Consider the following 23,774-nt stretch of genomic DNA (forward strand, 5'->3'; position numbering starts at 1 on the left):
TGGGAAGCCAATTCAATCGCACTCGCCCGTCCCCATCACAAACGCCTCAAAACAACCAACAGAAGAAGACTCGTGATGCTCGTTGTCCATTCCCATAACTCTCCGCTCAATCCTTCATTAGAAGATCCACTGGAAACTCTCAGTTACCTCAAAGCCGACCCTTGACCTGCACATCATGTTAGTTATTTCGCTTGAGTGAATTAACCAAGCGGCGGACTTACCTGATATCAGCGCTGCTAGCACCAATCAACACCTCAAACGCGCCCTCCTCTGCAATCCAGGCACCTGTCTGACCAAGACTCGTGTCGAAGTATCCCACGGAGTACTTGTCCAGGGTCAAAACTACATCCTTCGTCTCACCAGGCTGCAAGAAGACTTTGCCGAAAGCCTGGAGTTCCTTCTCGGGGCGAGGAAGCGTCGATTTGACGTCTTTGACGTATGCTTGCACAATTTCGTGCGCCGCAAATGAACCCGTGTTTGTGACTGGCACGGTGATGGTAATCTTCCCATCATCAGACAGTACCGTGCTGCTAGCGCTTGGTGTTCCGTATTCGAATGTGGTGTAGGTAAGACCGTGTCCAAACGCAAAGAGCGGTGCAATCTTGGATCGCTCGTAGTGCCTGTAGCCAACGTAGATGCCCTCGCCGTAAACAGTCTTCAAGTTCTCACCAGGCCAGTTATGGTACGCGGGGTTGTCTTCAATACGGACAGGGAACGTGGTCGGTAATTTTCCGCTGGGACTGCTGTTTCCGAGCAGCACATCAGCAAGCGCATTTCCTGCTTCCTGGCCTTGGTACCATGCTTGGAGAATAGCTGGCGCCTTCTGTACCCATGGCATGGTAATCGGTGTTCCAGATTGGTTGACGATGACGGTGCGTGGGTTGGCAGCTAGAACAGCTTCGATCAGACGATCCTGCGAGCCGTTCTTTGGGAGATCCATCGTTTGCCTGTCGTATCCTTCCGACTCCCATTCGGCGTCCAGTCCGACCACCACCACAGCCACATCTGCATCACGTGCAGCATCCGCCGCTTCTTGTAGACGATCGATCTTGTCCTCTTCTTGGTAGCCAATTCGGCAGCCACCGTAGTCGTGGCGACGACCGATGACAGAGACCTTGGATGCTGGTCGGACTTCGTTGGTGCTCTCAATCAGAATCTCCACAGGCTTGCCCTCTTCGAGATGGATCGACTTGAGTACATCTTCTGAAGCGGAGAACATAGCCTCGCCCTCCTGTATCCAGTCCCAGTTGTCGATGAAAATGTCGCCGTTGATGTACATGCGCCCCGGCCCAACTGACGCAAAGCTGAAGCTATGGTTTCCGGTTGTCTTCGGTGTGAGTGTAGTCTTGACTTTGAAGGAGAAGTCTGGAAGCAGTTCCATTGGCGCCGAATCCCACAGCCATAGATCTGTGCTGACCTTGTGTTGAACGACCGCCGGCTCACCCTTGAACCTGTCGCCCTTGTAGTACTCTAACCGAACACCAGTCTCGCCGTTGGACAGACAGTATGGTGAAGCAAGCGGTAGCCATTTCGAGCTATCGCAGCCTTGGGCAAATTTGATTTCGCCGTCGAATCGATTTTGAAGGCCTTGCCAAGGTGTGACGTTGTAGTAGGGGTTGAGACCTGCGCTTCCTCCTCCACTGGCAATGGCTCGCTTGACGTTCGGCCCAATCATAGCAATCTTCTTCGCGTTCTTGATGGGGAGTACGCTGTTCTCGTTCTTCAGGAGCGTCAATCCTTCGATACCAGCCTGGAGAATCAGGTTCCGCGTCTCCACGTTGTCAATCGACTGCTCCGGCTCCTCTGGTGTCATGTTGTTCAGTCCCTTGACACGATCGACAAGATAGAGGACTCTGGCGGCGGATTCTTCGATATCACCACGGGTTAGCTCACCCTTCTCCAGACATTCCTTCACTTGGTCGATCTTGCGCCATTTGGACGGCCCGGGCATCTCAACATCAACACCAGCTTTTATTGATGGTGCGGTCGCGTATGTGCCCGTCCAGTCGGAGATAATGGCTCCGTTCCACTTCCACTCGCCTCGAAGGATCTCCTTGATCGAGTGCTCATACTCATCCGCGTGAATGCCATTGATCATATTGTAAGCGCTCATGAGCGCCCAGGGTGATGCATCTCGAACAGCTATCTCGAAGGGCTTCAGATAGATCTCACGCAACGGCCGTTCAGCAATGATGGCATCATACGCTTGCCGCTCAGTTTCTTGCTCGTTCCCGAGAAAGTGTTTGATCGTAGCTGCAACACCCTTGCTCTGAAGACCGCGAACATACGATGCAGCAAGTTTTCCAGTAAGGAAAGGATCTTCCGAATACGACTCAAAGTTGCGACCACCAAGAGGCGACCGGTGCATGCACACGGTAGGCGCAAGCAACACGTGTGCACCACGAGCCTTTGCTTCTTCTCCGAGGTGACGGCCGATCTCCTCAATCATGTCCAGGTTCCACGTGGAAGCCATGGATATGCCGCATGGGAATAAAGCGGCCTAGCTTCGTCAGCGTAAGACAAGCAGTGCCAAGCCGGAGTACGTACAGGTGTGCCGTTAGTGAAGAATTCTCCGCGAGCGCCATTGGGTCCATCTGATGTCTTGATTGACGGTATGCCCTTTTCGGGTATGGCTACAGTCCGCCAGAAGTCCGCTCCTGCAAGTAGTGAGATCTGGAATGGTCAGCCCGGCTCCGCTCAAGGCTGCTTCGGCTTTCGAATAGATTAACGAGGTCAGGTGGGATTCTAAGCGATCAGAAAAGCCATTCATTTTGATTACCGACTTTCGAGAACCAATCCTTCTAGACCTTCTGCACCAAAAGACGGGCTGAGATAAGGGATTGTGGCTGGTGAATGACTCGTATCCCTACCAGAAAGACGTGTAGGATAGAAGTTGACACCCCCTTCTGCCTCAATCATTCGACATGACCGAATCAAACGTCGAAATTCGAGATACCTGCTACAGAAGTAAAGGCGAACATACCTGTTCCTCTAGAGTCAGCTTCGCCGCGAGTTCCCTCGCCTTGTCGTCCGGCCGCTCCATGGAGAATATCTTCTTGCCCGCCATCGTTTCGTCTGCCGGGGAAGCCTCCTCTGGAGTCGCAGCAGGCGTCAATGTAGGAGTAACGAGAGTGACTGGTTGGATATGGATAGCCGCGTGCTTTATGTCGTGCTGTTTGATATCTTCCGTCGGACTAGCGTTTCCAAGGTTGATTGTAGCCATTGCAGATCAACCAGAATTAATCATTCGATAAATCCGGAGCGTTCGAGCGAATTGCCGCGCCTTCTTGCCACTGCAACCGGTGCGGTAACGAGCGAGGAGTTGAACGACGATGCAAGCGAGAGAGGGAGGACAAGCTGAGGAATTAGCAGATTCAGAGGCAGTCAATCGAAGTAGATTGTCATCCTTTAGTACTTGCGCAGCGCTGGATGCGACTGTCTCTTGACGCATGGACCCAGGGAAAACGCTCGAGTACCGGATCTATTGGAAACAAGCCTTGTCCTAGTCACGGCTCGCAGGCACGTCGTCTCAGATCTACAAGGTAAGTATTATTGGTCGGCGGGGGCAATCAACCGAAGTTAACGCGCCCGTCTCGATCTGTCGACAGGAGGGAGGCTCATGTGTGATCTCAATCTAGATCCGTTGCAACGGCTTCTTGTGGCGAAATCCGAGAGTAACGCGAAAGGTACGATAGCAATCCTTTGATCCCCACCACGTTGCAGCTTTCTGAGCAAGTAAGAACAAGACATCCCGCACAAGTAGGTTGAAGGAGCAGGTGACACGTAGACTAGACATGCAAGTCTACGCCGCGCAGCGAGACATTCGTCTCTCGAGGTAAGCAGCGTGGAACTTGATTCGTCGCCTACTCTTTGTTGGACAGCTGTGATGGCGGACCTGAACCTCCGAAGCTAGTCTAAAAGGCAGTTGAGCAGCTTCCGAAGCGCACATTAGGCAGTCAAAGGATGATACAGCGCGGTTGCATACCAATCAGTGGTGGGAAATCTCGCAATGAGGTTGTAGCGGCCCGAGAGGCGGGTATGTTAGCGGGAACCCGGGCCAGTGAACCGTCTGCATCCTGGCTTGCATATCACGCTGACGAAGTCTCCGCCTGGGCCAAGCGAGCGTTGATTGTGGTTCATCGAAATCATCGGACGTTGGAAGCAGTGACCAGACCAGAAAGTCGGAATGGAAACATCTGGACGTCGTCTGTTCTTGCCCCGCCAACGCCGCACGTGCACGATGTCGCGGTTGGATCTCAGACACACGAAGATCATTGCGAAGTCTGGCTATCTTCACCGAATTTTCATCTGCGAATCCGTATTTCAATGAGGATGCGAATCTAACACGACACTACTGTTCAGGCCGGCTGCTAGCTCGTGCGTCAACTCGTAGCCCTATATCCCCACGCCGTTGAGCACCTGACACGAGCAAATTGATCGGAGTATCGTCGGAGGAATAGCAAATGAAAAGGTACTATGGTACTTGATTGCGACCGCACCGTAGTCATTCGGCAATCAAGTGTTGGTAGCAGCAAGTACATCGTTGAGATGCACTGTTTCCTGCTGTGCTGGTGTTGGAAAGGCACTGCGGCAAGTGACTTCGGGAGTCACTTCCGCGCCGCTTATCCTGCGTGCCTGCTTTCTCAGCAGGCGAAGCAGCGCTCAACCTCCATGTCCCCGGAATAGCATGTGAACACGTTCTGCGTATCATGAGGAAGGATAGTGGAGTACTGTGCCGTCTCTGGGGTCTTGCGCTGAATGTGATCGGCATGAAGACACCGTTTGGGCAAGCCGAAGAAACCGCCATGAAAGCTGTGCCTGACGTCTCAATATTCGACCACGCAAGAACGTTGGACAATCTACATGTATTTCGGCGTCTGTGAATCAGAGCATGTTTGCCAGTATCTCAGAGTACCTAATCACCTTCCCATCAAAAGCCATCCTTCCACATTGCACTCACAATCACCGCACCTAAGACGTAAAACATGGCTCAAGACCAATTCTTCTATACGAATGCTAACTCATTGACCCAAAGAGGCTTTCCATCAACGTTGCCTCCTTCTCTTCTCATACGCCTCATCGAGGATGCTTTTAGCTTGAATCTACCAATCATCCTGCTTCCGTCCATGCATAGCAGCCTGACGCTGTCTAAGCGCCTCTGCTAATCCACCAGCGATACTACCACTGCTGTCCCGCGCGCTCTCCATTGTGCTACCCCCACTACCACTGTACCCACTATCCCGTCCAGAGTCACCGTTGACGGCTTTCCTGGCGGCAGGACGTTTGGCAGGTGGAGCCGGAGGCTTTGGCTTGCTGTTTGCAGGGCGAGCGGGTGGCGCTGGTGGTGGAGCAGGTGCTGCTGAACGTACTTCCTCAAGGTATGCAGACGGCGCCCAGCCGGAGGCGGATTTGTCAAGACGGGATGCTAGCCACCAACCTGTTGAAGCTTCGTTAGTATGCCGCGTTAGCGGAAGATCAGGATGAACGTACCATTGCCCTCCTTCTGTGTGACCAGGATGATCTCATCCTTCCCTAGACTCAACTCTCCAGCGCTCTGACCTGCAAAGTCATAGAGCGCCTTGTATCGAGGTTCCTTCGGCTGAGCTGGCGCTGGCGGCGGTGGGGGTGGAGGAGGAGGTGTGCGTGATGAGCCGGCTGACGCGGTACGCGCATGAGAGCCTGCACCGTTCGACAAGGCAGCGACGGGCGCCGGAACAGGTCTGGCTTGCGACACTTCTGGCTGTGGGACAGGTCTCGGTTGCGGGGCGGCAGGCGTGGGTACAGCTCTTGGTTGTGCTGGACGAGAGGCGAGCTTCGAAGGACCTCCGCCAGGACCACCGGGCCGCAACAGCTTACCCTTTGTGATGGGCTTTGCGGCGATCTGCTTGCCTTTGGGCGTGGGCTTGGAAACAGAGTTGGGTGGCTCTCCTGGCCCAACGTGAACGGTGCCACTCTTGTACTGGTCATCCCTCGGTACGGCGGGATCTTTGACGACCTTGACCTGAGCTGGCTTGCCAGGCTTCTTGTTGTATTGGATGCTACGGTGTATTAGCCATTTTCGGATGCATGCCGACTGTGGAACTTACGTCTCGCCTATTTGGAGTGTCATTGCGCCTCGCAGCACGTTATGCAGCTGAGTGAAGAACTCTGTCTTGAATACGCAGTTCACTAGTGGATCAGGCTCTGTTGGTGACCCAGCGCCGATCGAGAACCAGTCGTCTTTGAGTGTTGAACAGCTGATCATCTTGATGGCGCCAACGGGTATTACCCTCTCAGGCAAAATCTGGATTTGCCCTTTGACCGAGGCAACCTTGACCAGGTAAACGTTCTTCTTTGTCAGAATGAGCGTGCGAGCTTCTGGTTTACTTGATCGACCGAGCTTCGATACAAGCACTTCCGCCCTGCACGAGAATGGCACTTCTTCGTTCGGAGCTATGCCGACCGCTTGGGCCATGACCTCACCAGTGCCACCTTTGTTTCCGATACCAAGGTAGTCGCCCATGAATCTTCGGGAACCGATTAAACTGTATCTTCTGCGTTCTTTCCGTCCTCCGAGTATCTTGTGACCTTGGTCGCGCCATTCGATGAATTCCTTGCCGCCATTAAGCTTGCGCCAGAACCGCTGGATGCGCGTCGCGCACTCTGCTCGGTATCGTAGATAGTTTCTCCATGCGCGCTGAATGCGAATAGCCATGTTGTGCCAGTACTTGTCTCGCATAGTCTCCAAGGCGAACAGTGTCTCGGGTGTCTTGATGAAAACCTTTGTTGTACCAATTTGGAACTCCTCCGCTGGGATATTGGTATCCTTCAAGATCTGTTTAGCACCCGTCTCGTAGTCCCCGGTCCAGGTGTACTCTCCGGCATATGAGCACTTTGGTGACAGCAAGAAGAACCGTTCCACGAACTTATCGAAGGTCTGACGGGACGCAAAACCAGCTCTCCGAATGCGCACGTTTTCTTGCAGACCCAGGTACTTGACCTGATGTAGTACGTTGGCATCGGTGAATTCCTTGGGCGATTTGTTCTCGTTGGGCTTGATGGTACGGATGTAGGACGGACGAGCTTGCATCAAAGTCGTCACCAGGTCGTTCGCAGAGGCTTTGATCTTATCTCCAGCCGTCGGGGGTCGCCGCCTGTTGTCCTGGTCCACCTGATGGGGGAAGAGAGTATGCACAAAGGTGTTGCTGCTCTGGCCAAGCAGGTTCAGCAAGTCCTTCAACAACTGATCCTTGTTCTTGTCGGTCATGCCATCGATCGCGTACGAGACCTCACCAGCATAGTGCTTAATGACGAACTGACCCTGGCGAGGCGTGAAGTTAGGGTTCGACGAGAGAGCGTTAAGTCTCTGGACGAATGTTTGATCCGCGGCGGTAGGATCGGCGTGGGCTGTCGCACAAGCGTCATTCAGGGCAGCGAAAACACCCGGTGGCCGCTTCTCCTCAATCAGGTCGCATACAATCTTGTTGTCGAAGTACTTGATGGGAGTCCACTTGATCTGCTCGCGCTCGTACTCTTCTTGTTCCGCCTTGAGCGTCAACTGGATGAAGATTTGCTGTAGCTTCTCGTTGACGTAGTTGATGCACAGCTGCTCGAAGCTGTTCTTTTCGAAAATCTCAAAGCCGTAGATATCCAAGATACCAATCGACTGAGCGGTCGCACCTCGGGCCTTCAAAGAGACGTTGACGCGTTCCACGATCCAGTCGAAGAGGTTGAAGTAGATTCCCTTGGAGAGTGCGTCGCGGACTGCATTTGCTTGCGCGCAGTTCAGAGGCACGTCGTACACGGAACCTCGTCGCCCTCCTCGACTTGTCTCCATAACACGAATGGTCAGAGCTTTGTTGACATGCGACGCATCGACTTCGAGGAGATAGGCTACGAAATCTACTACCGACTGGTCGACAATAGCTGCGTTGCCTGAATCATCCTCGCGGAACGACACATTTCCTAGCCATAAAATTGCTGCAAGCATCCGGAATATGTTGTCCTGCTCCGCTTGTTGTAATCCAATAACCTTCATGGCGTTCAGCGTGTCGTCGAACTCGGCGTGGTCGTCGATGCCCGGAACGTCGAAACATTTCGATTTGCTTGTGTAGAGGTAGGCTTGCGGTTGTTGTAATCCGAAGATTTCTGTGCATGTCAGCGCGAGTCTAATGTCTAGTCAAACTGGGCGTACCTCTGTATTGTGAGGATGCGGCTTTTGTGAACTGGTAGAAGATATGGAAGTTGCGCTCGTTCACAATCTGACCCGTCACTCGGGTCTTCTCGAGCAGGTAGTTGTTGATGTTTGCTCCCACTGGCTCTCCTTGCGCGTTGAAGTGGATCTCGAGATACTTTCCGAACCGCGACGAATTGTTGTTCCTCAGCGTCTTCGCGTTTCCGAAGGATTCGAGCAGCGGGTTGGTGGCCAGCACCATGTCCTTGATCTCCTGGATAGATGAATTACTACCTCCCGAGACATTGGCGATGTACTGCATAAGTCGCTTCGCAGCTTCTGTCTTTCCCGCTCCTGATTCGCCGGAGATGATGACACATTGGTTCTCCTTGTATGCGTTCATGTTGTAGTAGGCGGACTCGGCGATTGCGAAGACGTGAGGGGGTACCTATGCCTCATTAGCCCTGGAAGTTGGTGGACAGCTATGCACCGCACCTCCAGCCTGTTCTTGCCCTTGTAACTCTCCAGCACTTGGTCGGTGTAGATGCCCACTGCCACTTGTCAGCATCCCCCTCTGAGGCGCATGTCCTGTCACCTACAGTCGCGGAACGGGTTGACCGAGACCAGCACGTGGCCGATGTATGTCTGCGCCTATAGTCAGTCGCTGTCCTAGTCTATCGCTGCGTGGGTGTGCGACGCGGGGCTGGCGCAAGCGGGTCGACGCACGTATATCTCGCCATTTTCGAATCGCTTCTTCAGGTTCTCGTTGATGGCCTCATTCGAGACCTTGCTGATCAAGGTGAGATCCGATACACCGACTTCCTTCTTCTTGGTGGTCTCGAAGACGGCCTTGGTAGCGAACTGGGCCTTGGGCTGAGCGCCGCCTCCGGCCTTGCGCGCGGCGCGGTTGGTTTTCCCCTACACATCACCTGTATCAGCCTGTATTCCTCCCCCGAAGTCTCTCTGCATCCTACCATGATTGGTGCCCGACGTCGAGCTGGGACCTGTAGCTTGAGCCGGCCAGTGGGGTAGGACGTGTGCTGCGGATTTCAGGGAGCAGCGGATATGGTAATAATGGACGGCAAAGCCAGGTAGAGCCAGTATGGGGGGAGCAGTCGCTCGGGGGTGTGGGCGTGTAAAGATGGCTGCAATGCGGCGGTTGTAGAGACCGGCCAACGTCAGAGCCCTGGGTGGAATCGGGCGCTTCGGAGGGTACTCGCCCCATCGTCCAGCACAGCCACAGCTATTCAAGTACGACGTACGCGCAAGCTGCCGCCGCGGCTGGAATTTCCTCGTCATCTCCATTCACCCCCATTTCCTATCGGGCTACACACATCAGACTGACATGCATTGTAGCCATGTCACTTGCTAGAACATCTGCTGTCATACTACTGCATCATTCACCGTCGCCGCTGCGAACCCATCCAGGCTCGGCCCAGTTTCCGCATCAAAGTGTCGCAGCAAACGCCTCACACAAGGACGACCCGGGTGTGCCGCGTACGCATAATTTCTCGTGACGTGTCACAAACTTAGGCATTAGGCACCAACGTCTTGAGGGTCGTGACCGGATGCTCATTCAAACTAATCGCTAGGAGAAAACGCCAGCAAAATGCAAACCGTCGTGAATGAGTGTTCGAACAACGGCACTGCTCAGTAGCAGAGACGACGCCGTGGAAATGCCCAAAACCCTAATAGAAATATCCCAGATCCCAAAAACGCCATCGCTCCAAGGTCGTCATTCAATCATCATGAGAAAACATCACCGCCAAAACGCCCAACGCTCGCCCAGTCCAGCCGCTTGGACTCTTCTAGTTGCGGACCGCCCCAGGAATATACCTTGGGGTCTACGAGGCAGCCCAGACCGCCTTCTTGACACCATTCCGACACGACAGCATAGATGAATTCGATCTTCGCGCGGAGGAGGTTGCCCTCTGTGAGCTCTTTGTAACTGTCTTCCTTGTCGGCTGAGCCGTAGAGAAGCTGTTGCAATGAACCGCGAAGATGTGCTCTGGCCTTGACGTGCTTCCACGGCACGTTTCCTGTCTCTTCGAGAAGAGACGTCGCATCCAGAGGAAGGCATAAAAAGTGCCCGTAGCTTGCATCTGACGACAAGACGAGTTTGGTGTGGTCGGGGAAGTTGAACTAAACGAACTGTTAGACGGGCTTTGTGAAAAATGGCAAAAGCGCTTACTTGGAAGGAGCCGTCGTCAAAACCCCAGATCCCGACGTTACCAAGGCGTTGGTAGAAGCGAACAAAATTCACGCGGGGATCTTTTCTGAGCGGCTTTTCTTCGTCGCCAAAGGTTGCGCACATGTATTTCCCAAACTTGTGCCACACTGTCCGGATCTCCTCAATGCGTCGCGACTCGAGCACTTCAATCTCCGACAGTCCCCGGTCCTTCTTCACGGTCGTATAGTAGTTGAGCGCAACGCTTTTGGCAAGCTCTCGGTTGCCTCCAGCCTTCCGTAGGTGGTTGTATCCGTCCGTGGCAAACGCGATCGTAACGGGGTATTGATCCTCTGCAGAGAGGAGGGTCCCGATACTACCATCGTTGAGGACGTATCCCACTCCGTATCTGCGGCTGTAATCTACCCATTTTGCAACAAACGGTAATTGCGGTGACTGATCTCTTCTCGACTTTGTAGGCTTCTTGTCGAGGGCTCGTTCAAGGTTATCGCGGAATGTCATCAAGCGCGCCAACACGGTCACTGGATCAGTCGCAGGCATGTCATTGCTGACGGTCCGATAGCGGGGAGCACTTCGCGCTGAAGTTGGTTGCGGCGCAGGTTCCGATTTCGCGCTCTCTCGAGCGCTGGTCCGAGAGACTCTTAGAGGTGGGAGGTCAGGGAGTCCGTTCGATGTTGTCTTTGGCGCTTCCTTTGCGGTTTCCTTCGCTATTCGTGCGCGCGTCGAAGTTCGTGCCTCACGAGGGACGCGTAGTGGCGCAGGTGCGGAAGCCGTGCTCGCAGTAACACGCCCAGTGTTCGAGATCTTGCGGGCTGCTCGTAACCGCGTCGGCTGTTTGTCAAGTATCCTGTGCGCGGGTTCTGGCTCTTCGGCTGGCTCTACGTTCTCCTTCAATGTCTGCATCGGCTGTGGTTCCCTCCTTGGGGCTCTGGATGCACGAGTCTTTGTCCGCTCGTTCCCGGTAGTTTCTGATAGGGCTTGGCTTTCAGATGACGATTCCTTCTCTTCCGATATTTCGCTGAGCCCTCCCGGGGCTTGATGAGGCCACTGCGTGCGGGCAGGGAAAGGTACGTAGACGACATCTTTAGAGAACGGGATGTTTGGTTGCTTGCCGGCTTCAATCTCCTTTTGACAGTCTCTTGCTACTGTCTTGTTGGTTCTGCGACCGAAAGTTCCAAATGCCTTTCCTTGTTCGTATTCGCCGACCGATGAGGACTTGCAAAGCGCCCACCACTCCTCAGTGTATCCACGCCTCATCGTGGATGCTGTTGGTGGACGGTTCTTCGGCCATTTCGGCACCCGCGAGGTACATTCGCTGCTCAGCTCCAATGGGATATAGCCCAATTTGAAGAAAGGGTGCGCAACGATCTGGTCGGGGGTCGGTCGCTCGTCTTCGTGCACCAACAGTAGCGAGACGATGTCGCGGAGGTCGTCGGTGATCTCGTTGGCAAACTTGGCGAGGTCGGGCCAGGTGTATTCGCGAGCCTTCAGCTTCCGGTAGATGTCTTCGCGCTTGGCGGCATGGAATGGTGCCCTTCCGACCGCGAGTGTGTACATCATGATTCCGATAGCCCACAGGTCGACCTTCTCGTCGTGACCCTTTCCTGTCTTCTCCAAGACCTCTGGTGCAAGGTAGTTTGGTGTACCACACATGGTTGTTCGACGGATCGCCCCATAGTCGCTCTGTGACACCAGTAATGCAGCAAGACCGAAGTCGCCGACCTTGACATTCATATCGCGGTCGAGGAAGAGGTTGCCTGTCTTGAGATCGCGGTGTACGATGTTCCGTTGGTGGAGGTATTTGATTGCGCCGCACGTCTGGATCATGAACCGCCGGATCTCGGGCATGGTGAAGTATTTGCGCTTCTTGATCGCATCGGCAAGAGAACCGTTTTCGCATAGCTCCAGGACAACGTAGGTGCTTGATTCGAAAGAAAAGGCGCGGAAGAACTCGACGATGTTGGGATGAGATAGCTTCGAGTGGATCTGTAGTTCAGTGACAAACTGCGGCGCGTCAGCAAATAGCCATGCCTTCCTCCCAAGCTTCCAGTACCTTTTGCGCCAGTTTGGGGGGCTCCATTTTGGATTTGACAATCTTCAAAGCGACGGTTGAGCTGCCGAGGTGTTCGTGGCCCAGCAGCTTTGCGCGATGGCAGATCGCGAAGCCGCCTTTGCCCAGCTGCGATCCCGTTTCATATTGGAGTCCCTCGGGGTCCTGAACCACGGCCGGCGGGGCATCTGCGTGTATCGACGAGGCAGACATTGGCGTGGAGGTAAATGGAGAGAGATGATGAAATCGGGGACGAAGTCGCAGAGTGTTGATGGCATGTAAACAAGGGCCCGTTAGCGTCGTTGCTAGGGCTGTCGGCCAATCGGTGCCCGGCACAGTCCGCTCGATGCACAGCGGCTTGCACAAGCTTGCACTGGAGATCGTGCCTCACGATCCAGTACGAGTTCGACTTAGTCGTGTGCGCTGGCCATGCGTCTCGTCACGTCTCCCGCGTTGTCATGGAGCTGCTGGGCCCGCAGTCAATCGCCATCGCTGTCGGTGGATCTCCGGCAGCGCAAGGCAGCATCGATTTGAACATCGAGCCTGCAGCCATGCGCACCACCACGAATAATCCTACACCACTTTGCTATACAGCTGTTCCGATGCGTCTATCTGTATGAAGCTTGCGATGTGCACCCGTCCGCCGGTCAATTGTCTCCATATCTCCCCGCGACCATCCGAAACGCTCTCGTAACCAAACATGTCTCTCACGCTCAAGGTCACATCACTGTTCGTCAGAACGCTTGCGAAGCCTGTAGCAGTATGTTGGTCAGCCCCGGGGATCTTCAGTCATAATTGACACATTCCAGAATGCCATCAAACGCAATGCCCACGAACACGACCGCTTTCGCCGGATATGCGTCAAATTTGCCCAAGGTTTGCATCGCGTCGATATGCGCATGCGCCTCGGCCTCCTCCAGGACCCGGCTGTTATCGACAGACAGATTAAGAAGGAAGTCCAATTAGCAGAGGCTGCGCGGAAAAAAGCAGCCGCCCCAACGGTTCTTACTGAAGAGGAGATGAAGGCGGAGGAGGCGCTCACGGAGAAGGAACGAGAAGCTATCAAGAAGAAGACTGAAGAGAGAATCAAGCCCCGTATCCGACCTCTATCCGAACAAAAAGCCATCGAGATGGGCGCCAACTTCGCTGCCGAGACGTTCATATTTGCTGTTGGAATCGCTGTAATTCTCGTTGAGCAATGGCGACAAAGAAGGAAGGCACGCAATGCCAGAGACGACATAAGAGAAGATTTGGAGGAGGTGCAGGCTGAGCTCAAGGCAGTCAAGGCGGAATTTGAGGAGTTCAAGGCGAAGCACCCGGAGCCTGCTTCCTCAAAGATACTAGGGTTCTTCACGGGCAGTGGAAAGAAGGAAGACAAAAAGCCTGAAGCCGTGAGCGCCGAAGCGAAGCCAGTATCTGTCGAGGCTCATCCCAATGCTGCCCAAGCGACGAATGCGACTTCTGCAGCGCGCGAGCAGTCGCCAGCCGATAAGCCCTCGCAACATAAGGACCTAGGAATGTACACTCGGGAAGCATAGATATGTACATCGTACGGGCATACATTCTGTAGACTCGACTCATGGTTGTACTATGTCGAAAGCACTATTCGGATACACTCCTCTCATATACCCAACACAATGATAGAAGCATGAAGTTTTCCATTCTCTATAGTGTCGCGATCCCAAAATCTTCTATTGTTAGCTTCATATCCTGATCTGACGTTCTGTCTACATCGGTTGGTCGCTCTTTCTGTCGCGACCCACGCACCTTCTACAAGAAGAAGCTTACCTCACAGGCACTGACTAGGGTCACATACAAAGAATACACTCCCTCGATATTCCAGAGACACGCACTCAATCGTTCTGACACCAGGTCATCCCCAATTGCCTCGGAGATTCATATCTGCTTACTCTCGGTATGGGTCTTCTGTACCACACCAGCGATACTGCGCCTTGTCCCGATGAGAAGGCACAATCCATCATCCCAGGTGGAGAGAGGCGCCCCATGAACGTTGTCGCCCCTTCTCAACTGGACGGTGGAGCAGACCACTATTCGCAATCGTTCAACGACAGGACCATCCACTCTCAGCAACGTCACCACCCCCAATTCCCTCGCCAAGCTCAGAACGCGCTTTCCGTCCCCCCACCGCCGCCTCGTCAACCATCCCGCACCCTTGGCAATGCAGTCAACGACCTAATTCCTTACTGTACAACCGAGCCGCCTCTGAGCCAAGCGCAGGTCATTGCTCTAAGCGACGTTGTGGGTAGTCTAAAGGAACTTGTGGTTCTAGCCTTGGGCGCGGCTTCTGGTGTGCCGGGGAGTATGGAGAAACTGGAAGGTGCGGTGGGTTCGCAGGCCGCAGTGAACATTGTGGAGTTCTTTGCCGACGAATGGGAGATCGAGGGCTGAGAAGATTCATGGATGTGGGGTCAGAAGTGAGGGGATGGTTCGCCGCTGTATGGTGGATATGGGAGGTTATAAGAGGTCATGTGGATGCAATGATGAGAAGCACAGGTAATCATGAGGGAGATGGGAGATGGTGATGGACAGTTGTATCATTCGCTACCAAGGAAGAAAACTGCGCTCGCTACCAAATCATCTACCGCACCTGCCAAGTATAAAAGACTTGCCCCCTCCCGCCTTCTTGCTGCTCTGCACCTCGAAGTCGAAAACACCGAGGGTGTGTCAGCGCATCACCTCGATCGACGATCGAGAGGAAAGTCAAACGACAACGTAGACCAGTGATGATCAGAGATCGATGCCTTCGTGGCATCGACAAGTGTTCTGAGGTCAAAGAAAAGAAAAACAGGATAGCGGCGCCTACCGGTGATGACAAGAGGTCGATGTCTTCGTGGTATCGACCAGTGTTCTGAGGTTACAAAAAAACAACGTTCAAACAGCACTTTTTGACCAGTGATGACAAGGGAATCGATGTCTTCGCGATGTCGAAACTCCGTTCTGAGGTCAAAGATGGTGTTGTGCATGGAATAGCTGAGAACGAGCGTAGTATCATAATTTATCCCTTGCGACGTGCGAAGAGATTCGAAGTTCTACAGCAGCGAATGAAGGAGTGATGGGTGAGCGTCGTCATTTTGAGGGGAAAACTCTCGACCGATCCGGCAAGCTCAGTGCAAGAGTGACGCGAGTTGATAGACCATCTAGCTCAACTCTATTTCGACTCTGTTAAGAATGAAGGGCATCACTCAGTGGTAAGAGTGGAATGAAACCATATTCTGCAAACGTTGAAAGCACATGCGCATGTGTTGAGTAATATTATGTATTACTGTAACGACAAGGTATCATACATTAACCACTACACCCTCCATAAAGACAATCATCTAAGCGATGGTATCAAAGCAGACGCATATCAACACTCCAACCTCTCATGAATGGCCTCGGAAACAAGGACGCAAAGGGAACTGCGACGGTGCTAGGCAATCTATGAGCCTCCAAAGCTGGTGATGTTGATCCCAATATCAGCCAATGCCGGTCCGACATCGAGATTCAGGTTGATCGTATTGCTCTTGATCGCATCTTCGTAGTAGGTCAAGTGCTGACCATCCTTGATACTCGAGTTACCCACAATCTCAAGCGGCAGCACAGCATCATTGTACTTGTTCTGAATCAGGCCCAAGATAGCGAGCTGGTCGACGTGGCTTTGCAAAGGGAATACGTTGTCGCCGGGCTTGAGGTAAAGGTCTGGAATGAGTGCGTAGCCAATCGCGGTGCCGTCGACGGCTAGGTTCATGGTGATGTTGCCTAGGTCGAGGGTCATGACAGAGGGGTTGGGAATGCTGACGTTGGCTATGAGGTTGGAGCCATCGGAAAGGATCTCGTCTGTGCCAGAGAGAATGCGCACGTCGCTGATGTTGAGTCCAGAGAGCTTGTTTAGTCCTGCAAATACGATTAGACTAGTCCTTACTGTAGCTTCAATGAGACGTACCCTTCATCGTAATGACTTTGTTGTAATCGACGTCCATGGTAGGCAGGCCAGAGAGGTGAATGTTGGTCTTGCCGTCAAGGTGAATTTGGAGTGTCTCGCTGTCAAGCACAGCCTTGGTATAACTGGAGAACTCGACATCACTCGCGAAAATGACATCTTGGTCGACAGTGACGCGGGTCTCTGCCTCAGACTTCGCTTCAGGTATGGTGATGTAGATGAAAGGGTCTTGTCCTGGTAGCGATAGTCCTGCTTTGAAGCTATCAATCTTAGGGTGATAACTGCTGCCACTCCTGATGACTGTATCAATCTTCAGGTGGACACCGTTCTGCTGCGGGTTGGTAACTTCCTGAGCAGTAACTTCGAGTGTAGAGGAGTTGATCTCGTGCTGTGCCTTATTTGGTATGCCAACAAATATGATTGGCAGAACGATGACCAACACAATGATCACCAGGACCAGGCAATCTGACGTAATGTAAACACGAAGTACGTTGAGGCTGTCGGCAGAGACTTACCACACCACCAAAACTTTCTGCAGTGGTTCTTCATACGCCCTTTAGCGCCTGGCGTGGGTCCTGGCGGATAGAGCTTATTCATAACGCCGCCTTTCTTCTGGGGCGTTGTATACACATCGTCCGCCCGTGTCGCTCCGCCGTCTTTGCTCTCCATACTGACGGTCTTGGGTGAAGTGTAGAGAGGTTGTTGTGTACAGTTCGATCACTCTGTCGCCCACCGGTTGATGGCGATTCAGAGCGACTGTGGGTTCTTCAGGGGACAGACCCGCAGGGTGTCGCACGCGAATTAAGTAGAAATAAGAAAATACACCAAGACTTCCAAGGACGGTATGAACGCGGAGGTACGCGGGGAACGCACACCTTGTGGATGTCAAAAGCTGGGGAATGTGTAGGAGACTGGCACATGCGCGAAAACGACCGAGACCCCTCTTACGCCAAATACCAATTGGCTGTGCACCGATGGCAAGGCGAATGTCGAAAAGGGTACGATCAGTGACAGGCCTCTTAGCGATTTTCATGAAGATGACGGGTTGCCCGAGAAAGTAGCCTGTTGCGGATACGCTCCGAAGCACTCACCACCTATCCGGTCTCATTATGAAGCCGAGGCAGCGCAGGCAATTGAAGGATCAACTGGCACATGCGTGAGGGATCTCTGAAGAATGCGGCCACATTTTGTAACCTAGGGCGCCGAAGAGCCGTGAGTGGATAGGTCTGCATGAAGCTCTAAGCTGCTCGGCAATGTCCGTCTATCTGGATTGGCTCGTCCTACTACAACCAGAGGCGAAAAGGCGTTGACTCGAGTGACACGCGATCATATTGAACAGCCCGAGCAGTGCGAGGGATCGTTGTTGACCCCAGACGGTAGCGCGGGTCCTGCACCTTTTGAGGTTAGAGGTGGAGAAACCCCCTGAAGCGGCAACCAATGTAAGCCAATGCTTGTCGGTGGTCGATCTGAATTCGGGAGACGCGCCTCTTTGTTGCAGTGAGGAAATAATCTAAAGCCGTCTAAATCAGCAGGTGAGCAGAGGCTTATTGCCTCAGGTAAGAGAATCACCAACCCCCTCATTCACATGAAGGCGAAAAGCCGAAATCATGGGTTGCAACCGAGTCAACCCCAACACCCAGCAAGCGGCTGCATCTCTGCATCTTGATATACACACTAGGACAAAGCATACAAGCGGATGGCTCCGTCGCACTGAAAGTCGTCTAAATCAACATCGAGCAGGGGTTGCCTTGGCATCCGAAACACCCGCCATCTGCGGTTCATGTCGTGTCCAAGTTGGTTTGTGTGGCACTCAGGGCTGGCCCAGCCCTTTTCCCCAAGGAACGTAGGTGGCGGAAGTCGTTGTTCGAGCCTCCCGGGTCTACGGTTGGAGACCAGATCGTTTGGAAGGCCTAATATGCACACAGGTCGTTTGGGAGGCCTAATATGCGCCCGCTTCAGCGAGCGCGATGCGTCACTATAGCGCTGATTGAGGGCCGATGGCATTTAGCAGGCTGGGCGAGGAGATGTGGTCGAAAGAAGACTCTGGGGGATCGCCTGCCCTGACATATGCCAAGGGAACGCTACGAAGGTGGGTCGCTGCCGCTGCGGGCGGTCCTGCAAGTTGAGGCGCCCGAGTCGACAACACAATTTTTAGAGCATTCACAACTCACTAGCACAAGATGGCGCAATCAGACGAGGAGGATGATTACATGAATATGGTGTTTGAGGATGCGCCAAAGGGACCAAAGTATGAGACTTCTCTCCAGCGCGCCGCGCGCAAGCGCAAAGAGGTGCGTCGAGTGGAATTGCGGAATTGTGCCAGACTGACACATGGACAGGGCGAAGCCAAAGCGCGACAGAAGACCAAAGCCGAACGAGAAGAAGAGGCCGAAGCTGCACGAGAAGCTGCCCTCGCCACTGCTCTGCCTGAGACCAACAAGGGATTCAAGATGATGGCCAAATTTGGATTCAAGCAGGGCGATGCTCTCGGCAAATCTGAAGACGCGCGCAAGGAGCCTATACGAGTCAACCCCAAAGACGACAGAGGAGGCATTGGTCTTGAGTCGGAAAAGAAGCGCAAGTTCAGAGAACAGTTCGAGGAAGCAGATCGATTGGCAAAGCGTGCAAAGGAAGAAGAGGGTGATTACCTAGAGATAATGCGCCAAGAACAGAAAGAGAAGAAGGCCGAACGGGATTTGGACAGCGCACAGAGGACAGCTGAGCGCTTGTCTGACAAGAAGGCCGAAGAAAAAGGCGCGCCAGACACGAGCGAGAAACCACTGAAGGACATCAACGTCCTTTGGCGTGTTCGTGCGAGGCGCAGGGTCGAGAAGAACCGCGACAAGCAGCAACGACGAGAACTGAATAATAGCATTTCGTCGCGATTACCCACGCTAGCCCCGGAAGACGATGACGACGATTCGAAGATAGCACAAGGCCGAGATCTTGCGCCCTTCTACACCACACTTGAAAACGAGCTCGAGGATGAAGATCCAGAGCTGGCAGAATTTGAGGCCTTGCCCGTGGCAGAGCGGTTACAGAAGCTTCTGGTATTTCTTCGCAAAGAGTACCATTACTGTCTATACTGTGGATACGAATACCCTGATGCCGAAATGGAAGGATGTCCAGGAGTGACTGAGGAGGAGCACGATTGAGAGACTTACATCTTCATGTAGTGAAGATGTCTCGATAATACAAGCTACGAGCTCGAATTCTGCTATGCTCTTAGCCTACAATAGGTGAGATCACGGCTGGACACATGAGACCGGCGTAACGTTCGGCTCGTGCAACATTGTCTGGCTTTGCAGCTCTGGGTCGCGGTCACAACATGGCAACGGTCTCGAGAAGTCATAATCGCTGGTGAGAATCTAGTGAATCAAGGAGTCTAGTTCTTTATAGCTCCAAGATGTCTATCGACGACGACCATTCGAAGGTGAGGTAGCTTCAAAATACTTTCTACACTCCCAATAGCTATCGATTATCAACAAGATGGACAAGAGGAACGCGCGAGGTGAAGATGGTACAATACCTCCGTAGGCAAACCAGTGCAGATAAACTGTAATTGAACAGAATTCTCGGATGTCATAACTCTATCACTCTTAACACAACATCGTCCATTACACATGCTGGTATTCGGCGTTGTCCCTGAAACAGCCTCGTGAGCTTTGACCAAATCACCAAGTCCCGTGCTCACGCGCTTCGCGATTCGTCGCGCCTGCCCCTAGCCCTTGCCCATCAACAACATCAGACAAGTAGACAAGCCATCCCGCCTGCAACAATTGAACATGGAGCATCAGAAAAGCTACATATATGAGCCACCTTCGACAGAAGAGCGGGCGCCAAAGCGACAAAGAACCGGCAAATTCGACCCGCAGGCGCAACTACCAGAACGGCTAGCCAGGTATCGGGAGTTGTGGGCACAGCAAGACGAGCGCATTCAAGTGAGTGATCCGAATAGTGACACGCGTTAAATGGCTGCTAATATGAGCAGAGTACTTTGGAAGGGGCAGATAGCGCCACCCAGGAAAAGATCGTCAACTTCATCTCCGCTTCCAGCGCATCGCCAGATGAGCCCAAGTTTGCCATACCAACAGCGCTCATCGTTGCCGGTCCTAGCATTGCATCTCATGGCCCTTTCTTCGAGCGTCTGGGTAGGGGCATCAGAGCTGAAAATTGCGCATATGTGGTGCTGACGTCCAGCGAATGTCCAAATCTGAAGACGCTGCTGAAAACGCTCATCAAGAAGGTTACTTCGCGCGTGGACGATGAGGATGAGGATGATGTAGACCGTCCAGCTACGTCTTCTAGGCATGGTCCAAAGTTACTCAATTACGATCTTGGTCATGTTCAAGAATGGCAAAAGAAGAATCGCGCTTCTAGCATCGTTGTCGCTTTGCAGGATAGTGAGGCTTTCGACGTTGGGCTACTCGTCGATGTAGTTGATCTTCTTCAGTACGTCTGATAATATCTAGCGATGGCCCATGCTAATTTATACAGCTCATGGCTCGATCGTCTACCTTTCGTTCTACTTTTTGGCATTGCTACTTCTGCAGAGAGCTTCGAGGAGCGTCTGGCAGGCAATTCACTCCGCTACCTTGAAGGCCAGAAGTTTGACGTTACCCAATCTGATGAGATCATCGAGAAGCTGTTTCGTGCGACGGTTGCCAGCACAGATTCTCGACTTCACATTGGACCCAACCTCTGTCGCCGTATGTTGGATCGACAGAAAGATCACGTTCAAAACACACAGGATTTCTGTGATGGGCTGAAGTACGCTTACATGTCGCATTTTTATGCTAGCGTGCCCAGCGTCTTCCTCACGCATGATGTTACACCCGGAGACCTATCAGCAGACGCGTTCGAAGCTGTTCGCACTCTGCCATCGTTTCGCCAGTGGGTTGAGCGCATGCTAGAAGCTGGTCAGGCACAAGACGTACGAAGAGTACTGGAAGACAACAAGTACCTGTTCGACCAGATTGCACATCATCTACAATCTGGCCAACGCGCCATGATATCATTGAGCCACGCTGCGGAAGTACTAGCGAACATCCGCGAGTCGCTTCAGATGTCACCCAGCGTCCGGCTTTCATCTATTTGGACCCGAGCAGCAGCTGGCGAGCTAGCTGGATCGCCCCTCATCCGCGAAACGATGTTATCCATCAAGAAAATTCCATCCGACAGACTGGTACATTTGCTAGCATCGCTACGAGATCTTGAAGACGACAACCTCTCGTTGGGCATTGCTTCAGCTCAGCAGACGCTCGACAGCCTGCTACAAAACGCCGATGCACCGCTCCGCACGCAGCACGATGTCCGCAACGACAGTGTACGAACCACCGTCGTGGCACAAAAAGTACTTCTGAGCAAGCACAAAGCTGCACTGTCAGAGCAAGACAAGGCATACTCAGACTTGGTCACGGAATTTCACGACAAGCTCGATGCGTATTTCACCTCCTCGTTCATCGACCCGAAGACGTTGACTCTGAATGAGCTCTTCATATACGACCTAAAGTCACCACACACAGAGGTCTTCCAACCTAAGCCGCGCTTTGCTGTTGAGCGTGCACTAGCTTCACCTCACGACTATCTGGGCTGCGAATGCTGTAGTGGAGTCGATGGAAACCCGGCAGCTCTTTCTGCTACACAGCCTGCGACAGCTATTGTGTATCAGATGTACCTCGAGTCTGGAACGTTGATCAACGTCACCGATTTGTGGTCGGCGTTCAACGCCATTGCAGGAGACGGAACAGAAGAGAACGAGCCCAACACCATGTAAGTCTGCACCTGCATATCACAGTCATGGTATACTAATCCGTCACAGGGCACTATTCCAGCGAGCATTGGCCGAACTGCGATACCTCGGCCTCGTCAAACCCAGTCGAAAGAAGACAGACCACATTTCCAAGATCATGTGGAAAGGACTTTGAACCTTGTTCCCTTCTCCATTGCAGCCACCGTACATAGAATACATATCATACACCCCATTTTCATCCCAATCAAGCCTTCTTGGGCTGCGGCGCAGTATCACAAACCGTCCCACAACTCTTACACGTCCTCTTCTCCGTATCCGCCTTGAAAGCATTCACCGCATCCTTGATCTGCGTGCCCAGATCCGTACAATAAAACGCCGCCTCATACACCTTATCCCCGCAGTTCTGACAATACCACCTCAAGCGGTCCAAACTGCCCTCCGGCCTCTTCTGCTCCAGCACCACGCCCACGGTATCCTTGAAGCGCACGGGGTTATGCGGCGTGTTTGGGGGCAGTAAGAACATGTCGCCTTCGTTGATGTGGATGTCTTTGAATTGCTGGCCTGGTGGGAGGGTCGTGTCGACGACTTTGAGTAGCATGCCGCCTTTGTGTTGGTAGAACCATTCGGCGGTTTCGTTGATGTGGTAGTCGGTTCGTTCGTTGGGGCCGCCGACTATCATTACGGTTACGGCGTCGTTGTAGACGCAGTAGTTGTTTATCGGCGGTTTGAGCATGTGCGCGTTTTCGGAGACCCTGGATGGGAGTTGGGTTAGCTTTGCGCTGTGTCTGTTTGGGGTAGAATGGGATGGGAGGAGACGGGATAGTTGGTGTATGTACCATTTTGGTATGTTCAATGGTGGGCCAAGTTGTCGGTGTGGTTGCGATTGTGAGAAGTGGCGCTGTGGGAGTGTTGCGGAAGGTCGCGGTACCGGTCGCGAAGCGCGTTGCGCGAGCCGGATGGCTGGCCGTAATGATCGCGTCGTGTTCATCCTGGAACAATGTGTATGTCAAAAGAGAATCTTGTTCCTCAAGTCAGCGCGACGAGTTTGTTTGGTCTGCTTTGAAATGTAAAGTCGACGATGTAATCAATCATCCAGGGTCCACGAGTGGGGAGCTTCTCGCCCCGCGGAACCGCGGCTCGTGCGTGCAGGCGTCGATCACTGGTGCGACGCGTGCCATCACATGCAGCTTCTCGACCCGCCTATCTCGAGACACGAGCATAGCTTCCCCATCTCCTCCGCAGCACCCAACAACAACTCCTCCAACCGACCTCGAAAGCAAAACACAACATGGGCATGGATCACTCGCACATGGACCACGGCCACATGGGCCACGACATGCCCGGCATGGGCGGCGATGGACCCAAGTGCAACATGAACGTATGGTGATGCACCTCCTAGTATCGGACGACACGCTGACATGTCGCTCGAACAGATGCTGTTCACCTGGGACACGACCGATCTCTGCATCGTCTTCCCCTCCTGGCACATCTCCGGCACGACCTCGCTCGTCTTCTCGCTCCTCGCCGTCGTCCTCATGACCGCCGGCTACGAAGCCATCCGCGAGATATCGCGACGATACGAAGCCTACTCCAAGGGCGTCATGGAGGGACCTAGAGGTGAGTTTGCCTCTTTCATACATACACACACACACACACACACACACACACACCTCTCTCTTAAACACATCTCCG

General features: G+C 53.2%; 7 protein-coding genes across 7 annotated transcripts; 3 read left to right on the forward strand and 4 right to left on the reverse strand.

Annotated features, from left to right (window-relative positions):
• Positions 1 to 117: 117 nt before the first annotated feature.
• Positions 118 to 3,067, reverse strand: J4E87_002725 (uncharacterized protein; the record flags this gene model as incomplete). The annotated part of the gene is made up of 4 exons (XM_049374360.1): positions 118 to 166; positions 222 to 2,500; positions 2,548 to 2,673; positions 2,984 to 3,067. 4 exons carry the CDS (start codon positions 3,065 to 3,067, stop codon positions 118 to 120), a joined length of 2,538 nt encoding a protein of 845 aa, XP_049236500.1.
• A 2,035-nt stretch (positions 3,068 to 5,102) lies between these two features.
• Positions 5,103 to 12,603, reverse strand: J4E87_002726 (uncharacterized protein; the record flags this gene model as incomplete). Its single annotated transcript, XM_049374361.1, has 10 exons — positions 5,103 to 5,437; positions 5,491 to 6,038; positions 6,087 to 8,127; positions 8,174 to 8,600; positions 8,648 to 8,703; positions 8,752 to 8,797; positions 8,879 to 9,070; positions 9,932 to 10,294; positions 10,344 to 12,344; positions 12,394 to 12,603. The coding sequence occupies 10 exons, from the start codon at positions 12,601 to 12,603 to the stop codon at positions 5,103 to 5,105; spliced, it is 6,219 nt and encodes a 2,072-aa protein (XP_049236501.1).
• A 487-nt stretch (positions 12,604 to 13,090) lies between these two features.
• J4E87_002727 (uncharacterized protein) lies at positions 13,091 to 13,928 on the forward strand (the record flags this gene model as incomplete). Its single annotated transcript, XM_049374362.1, has 2 exons — positions 13,091 to 13,150; positions 13,200 to 13,928. 2 exons carry the CDS (start codon positions 13,091 to 13,093, stop codon positions 13,926 to 13,928), a joined length of 789 nt encoding a protein of 262 aa, XP_049236502.1.
• Positions 13,929 to 15,829: 1,901 nt separating this feature from the next.
• Positions 15,830 to 16,999, reverse strand: J4E87_002728 (uncharacterized protein; the record flags this gene model as incomplete). Its single annotated transcript, XM_049374363.1, has 3 exons — positions 15,830 to 16,284; positions 16,334 to 16,795; positions 16,882 to 16,999. The coding sequence occupies 3 exons, from the start codon at positions 16,997 to 16,999 to the stop codon at positions 15,830 to 15,832; spliced, it is 1,035 nt and encodes a 344-aa protein (XP_049236503.1).
• Positions 17,000 to 18,510: 1,511 nt separating this feature from the next.
• On the forward strand, positions 18,511 to 19,485 carry J4E87_002729 (uncharacterized protein; the record flags this gene model as incomplete). The annotated part of the gene is made up of 2 exons (XM_049374364.1): positions 18,511 to 18,621; positions 18,670 to 19,485. The coding sequence occupies 2 exons, from the start codon at positions 18,511 to 18,513 to the stop codon at positions 19,483 to 19,485; spliced, it is 927 nt and encodes a 308-aa protein (XP_049236504.1).
• Positions 19,486 to 20,115: 630 nt separating this feature from the next.
• On the forward strand, positions 20,116 to 22,257 carry J4E87_002730 (uncharacterized protein; the record flags this gene model as incomplete). The annotated part of the gene is made up of 4 exons (XM_049374365.1): positions 20,116 to 20,271; positions 20,355 to 20,782; positions 20,828 to 22,102; positions 22,152 to 22,257. 4 exons carry the CDS (start codon positions 20,116 to 20,118, stop codon positions 22,255 to 22,257), a joined length of 1,965 nt encoding a protein of 654 aa, XP_049236505.1.
• A 69-nt stretch (positions 22,258 to 22,326) lies between these two features.
• Positions 22,327 to 22,834, reverse strand: BNA1 (3-hydroxyanthranilic acid dioxygenase; the record flags this gene model as incomplete). Its single annotated transcript, XM_049374366.1, has 1 exon — positions 22,327 to 22,834. A coding segment is annotated over one exon (508 nt), but the record flags the coding sequence as incomplete, so codon positions are not given.
• Between the last annotated feature and the right edge of the window lie 940 nt (positions 22,835 to 23,774).

This window comes from Alternaria ethzedia (assembly GCF_023757985.1).
Source record: "Alternaria ethzedia strain BMP 0044 chromosome Unknown scaffold_4, whole genome shotgun sequence".
NCBI lineage: Eukaryota > Fungi > Ascomycota > Dothideomycetes > Pleosporales > Pleosporaceae > Alternaria > Alternaria ethzedia.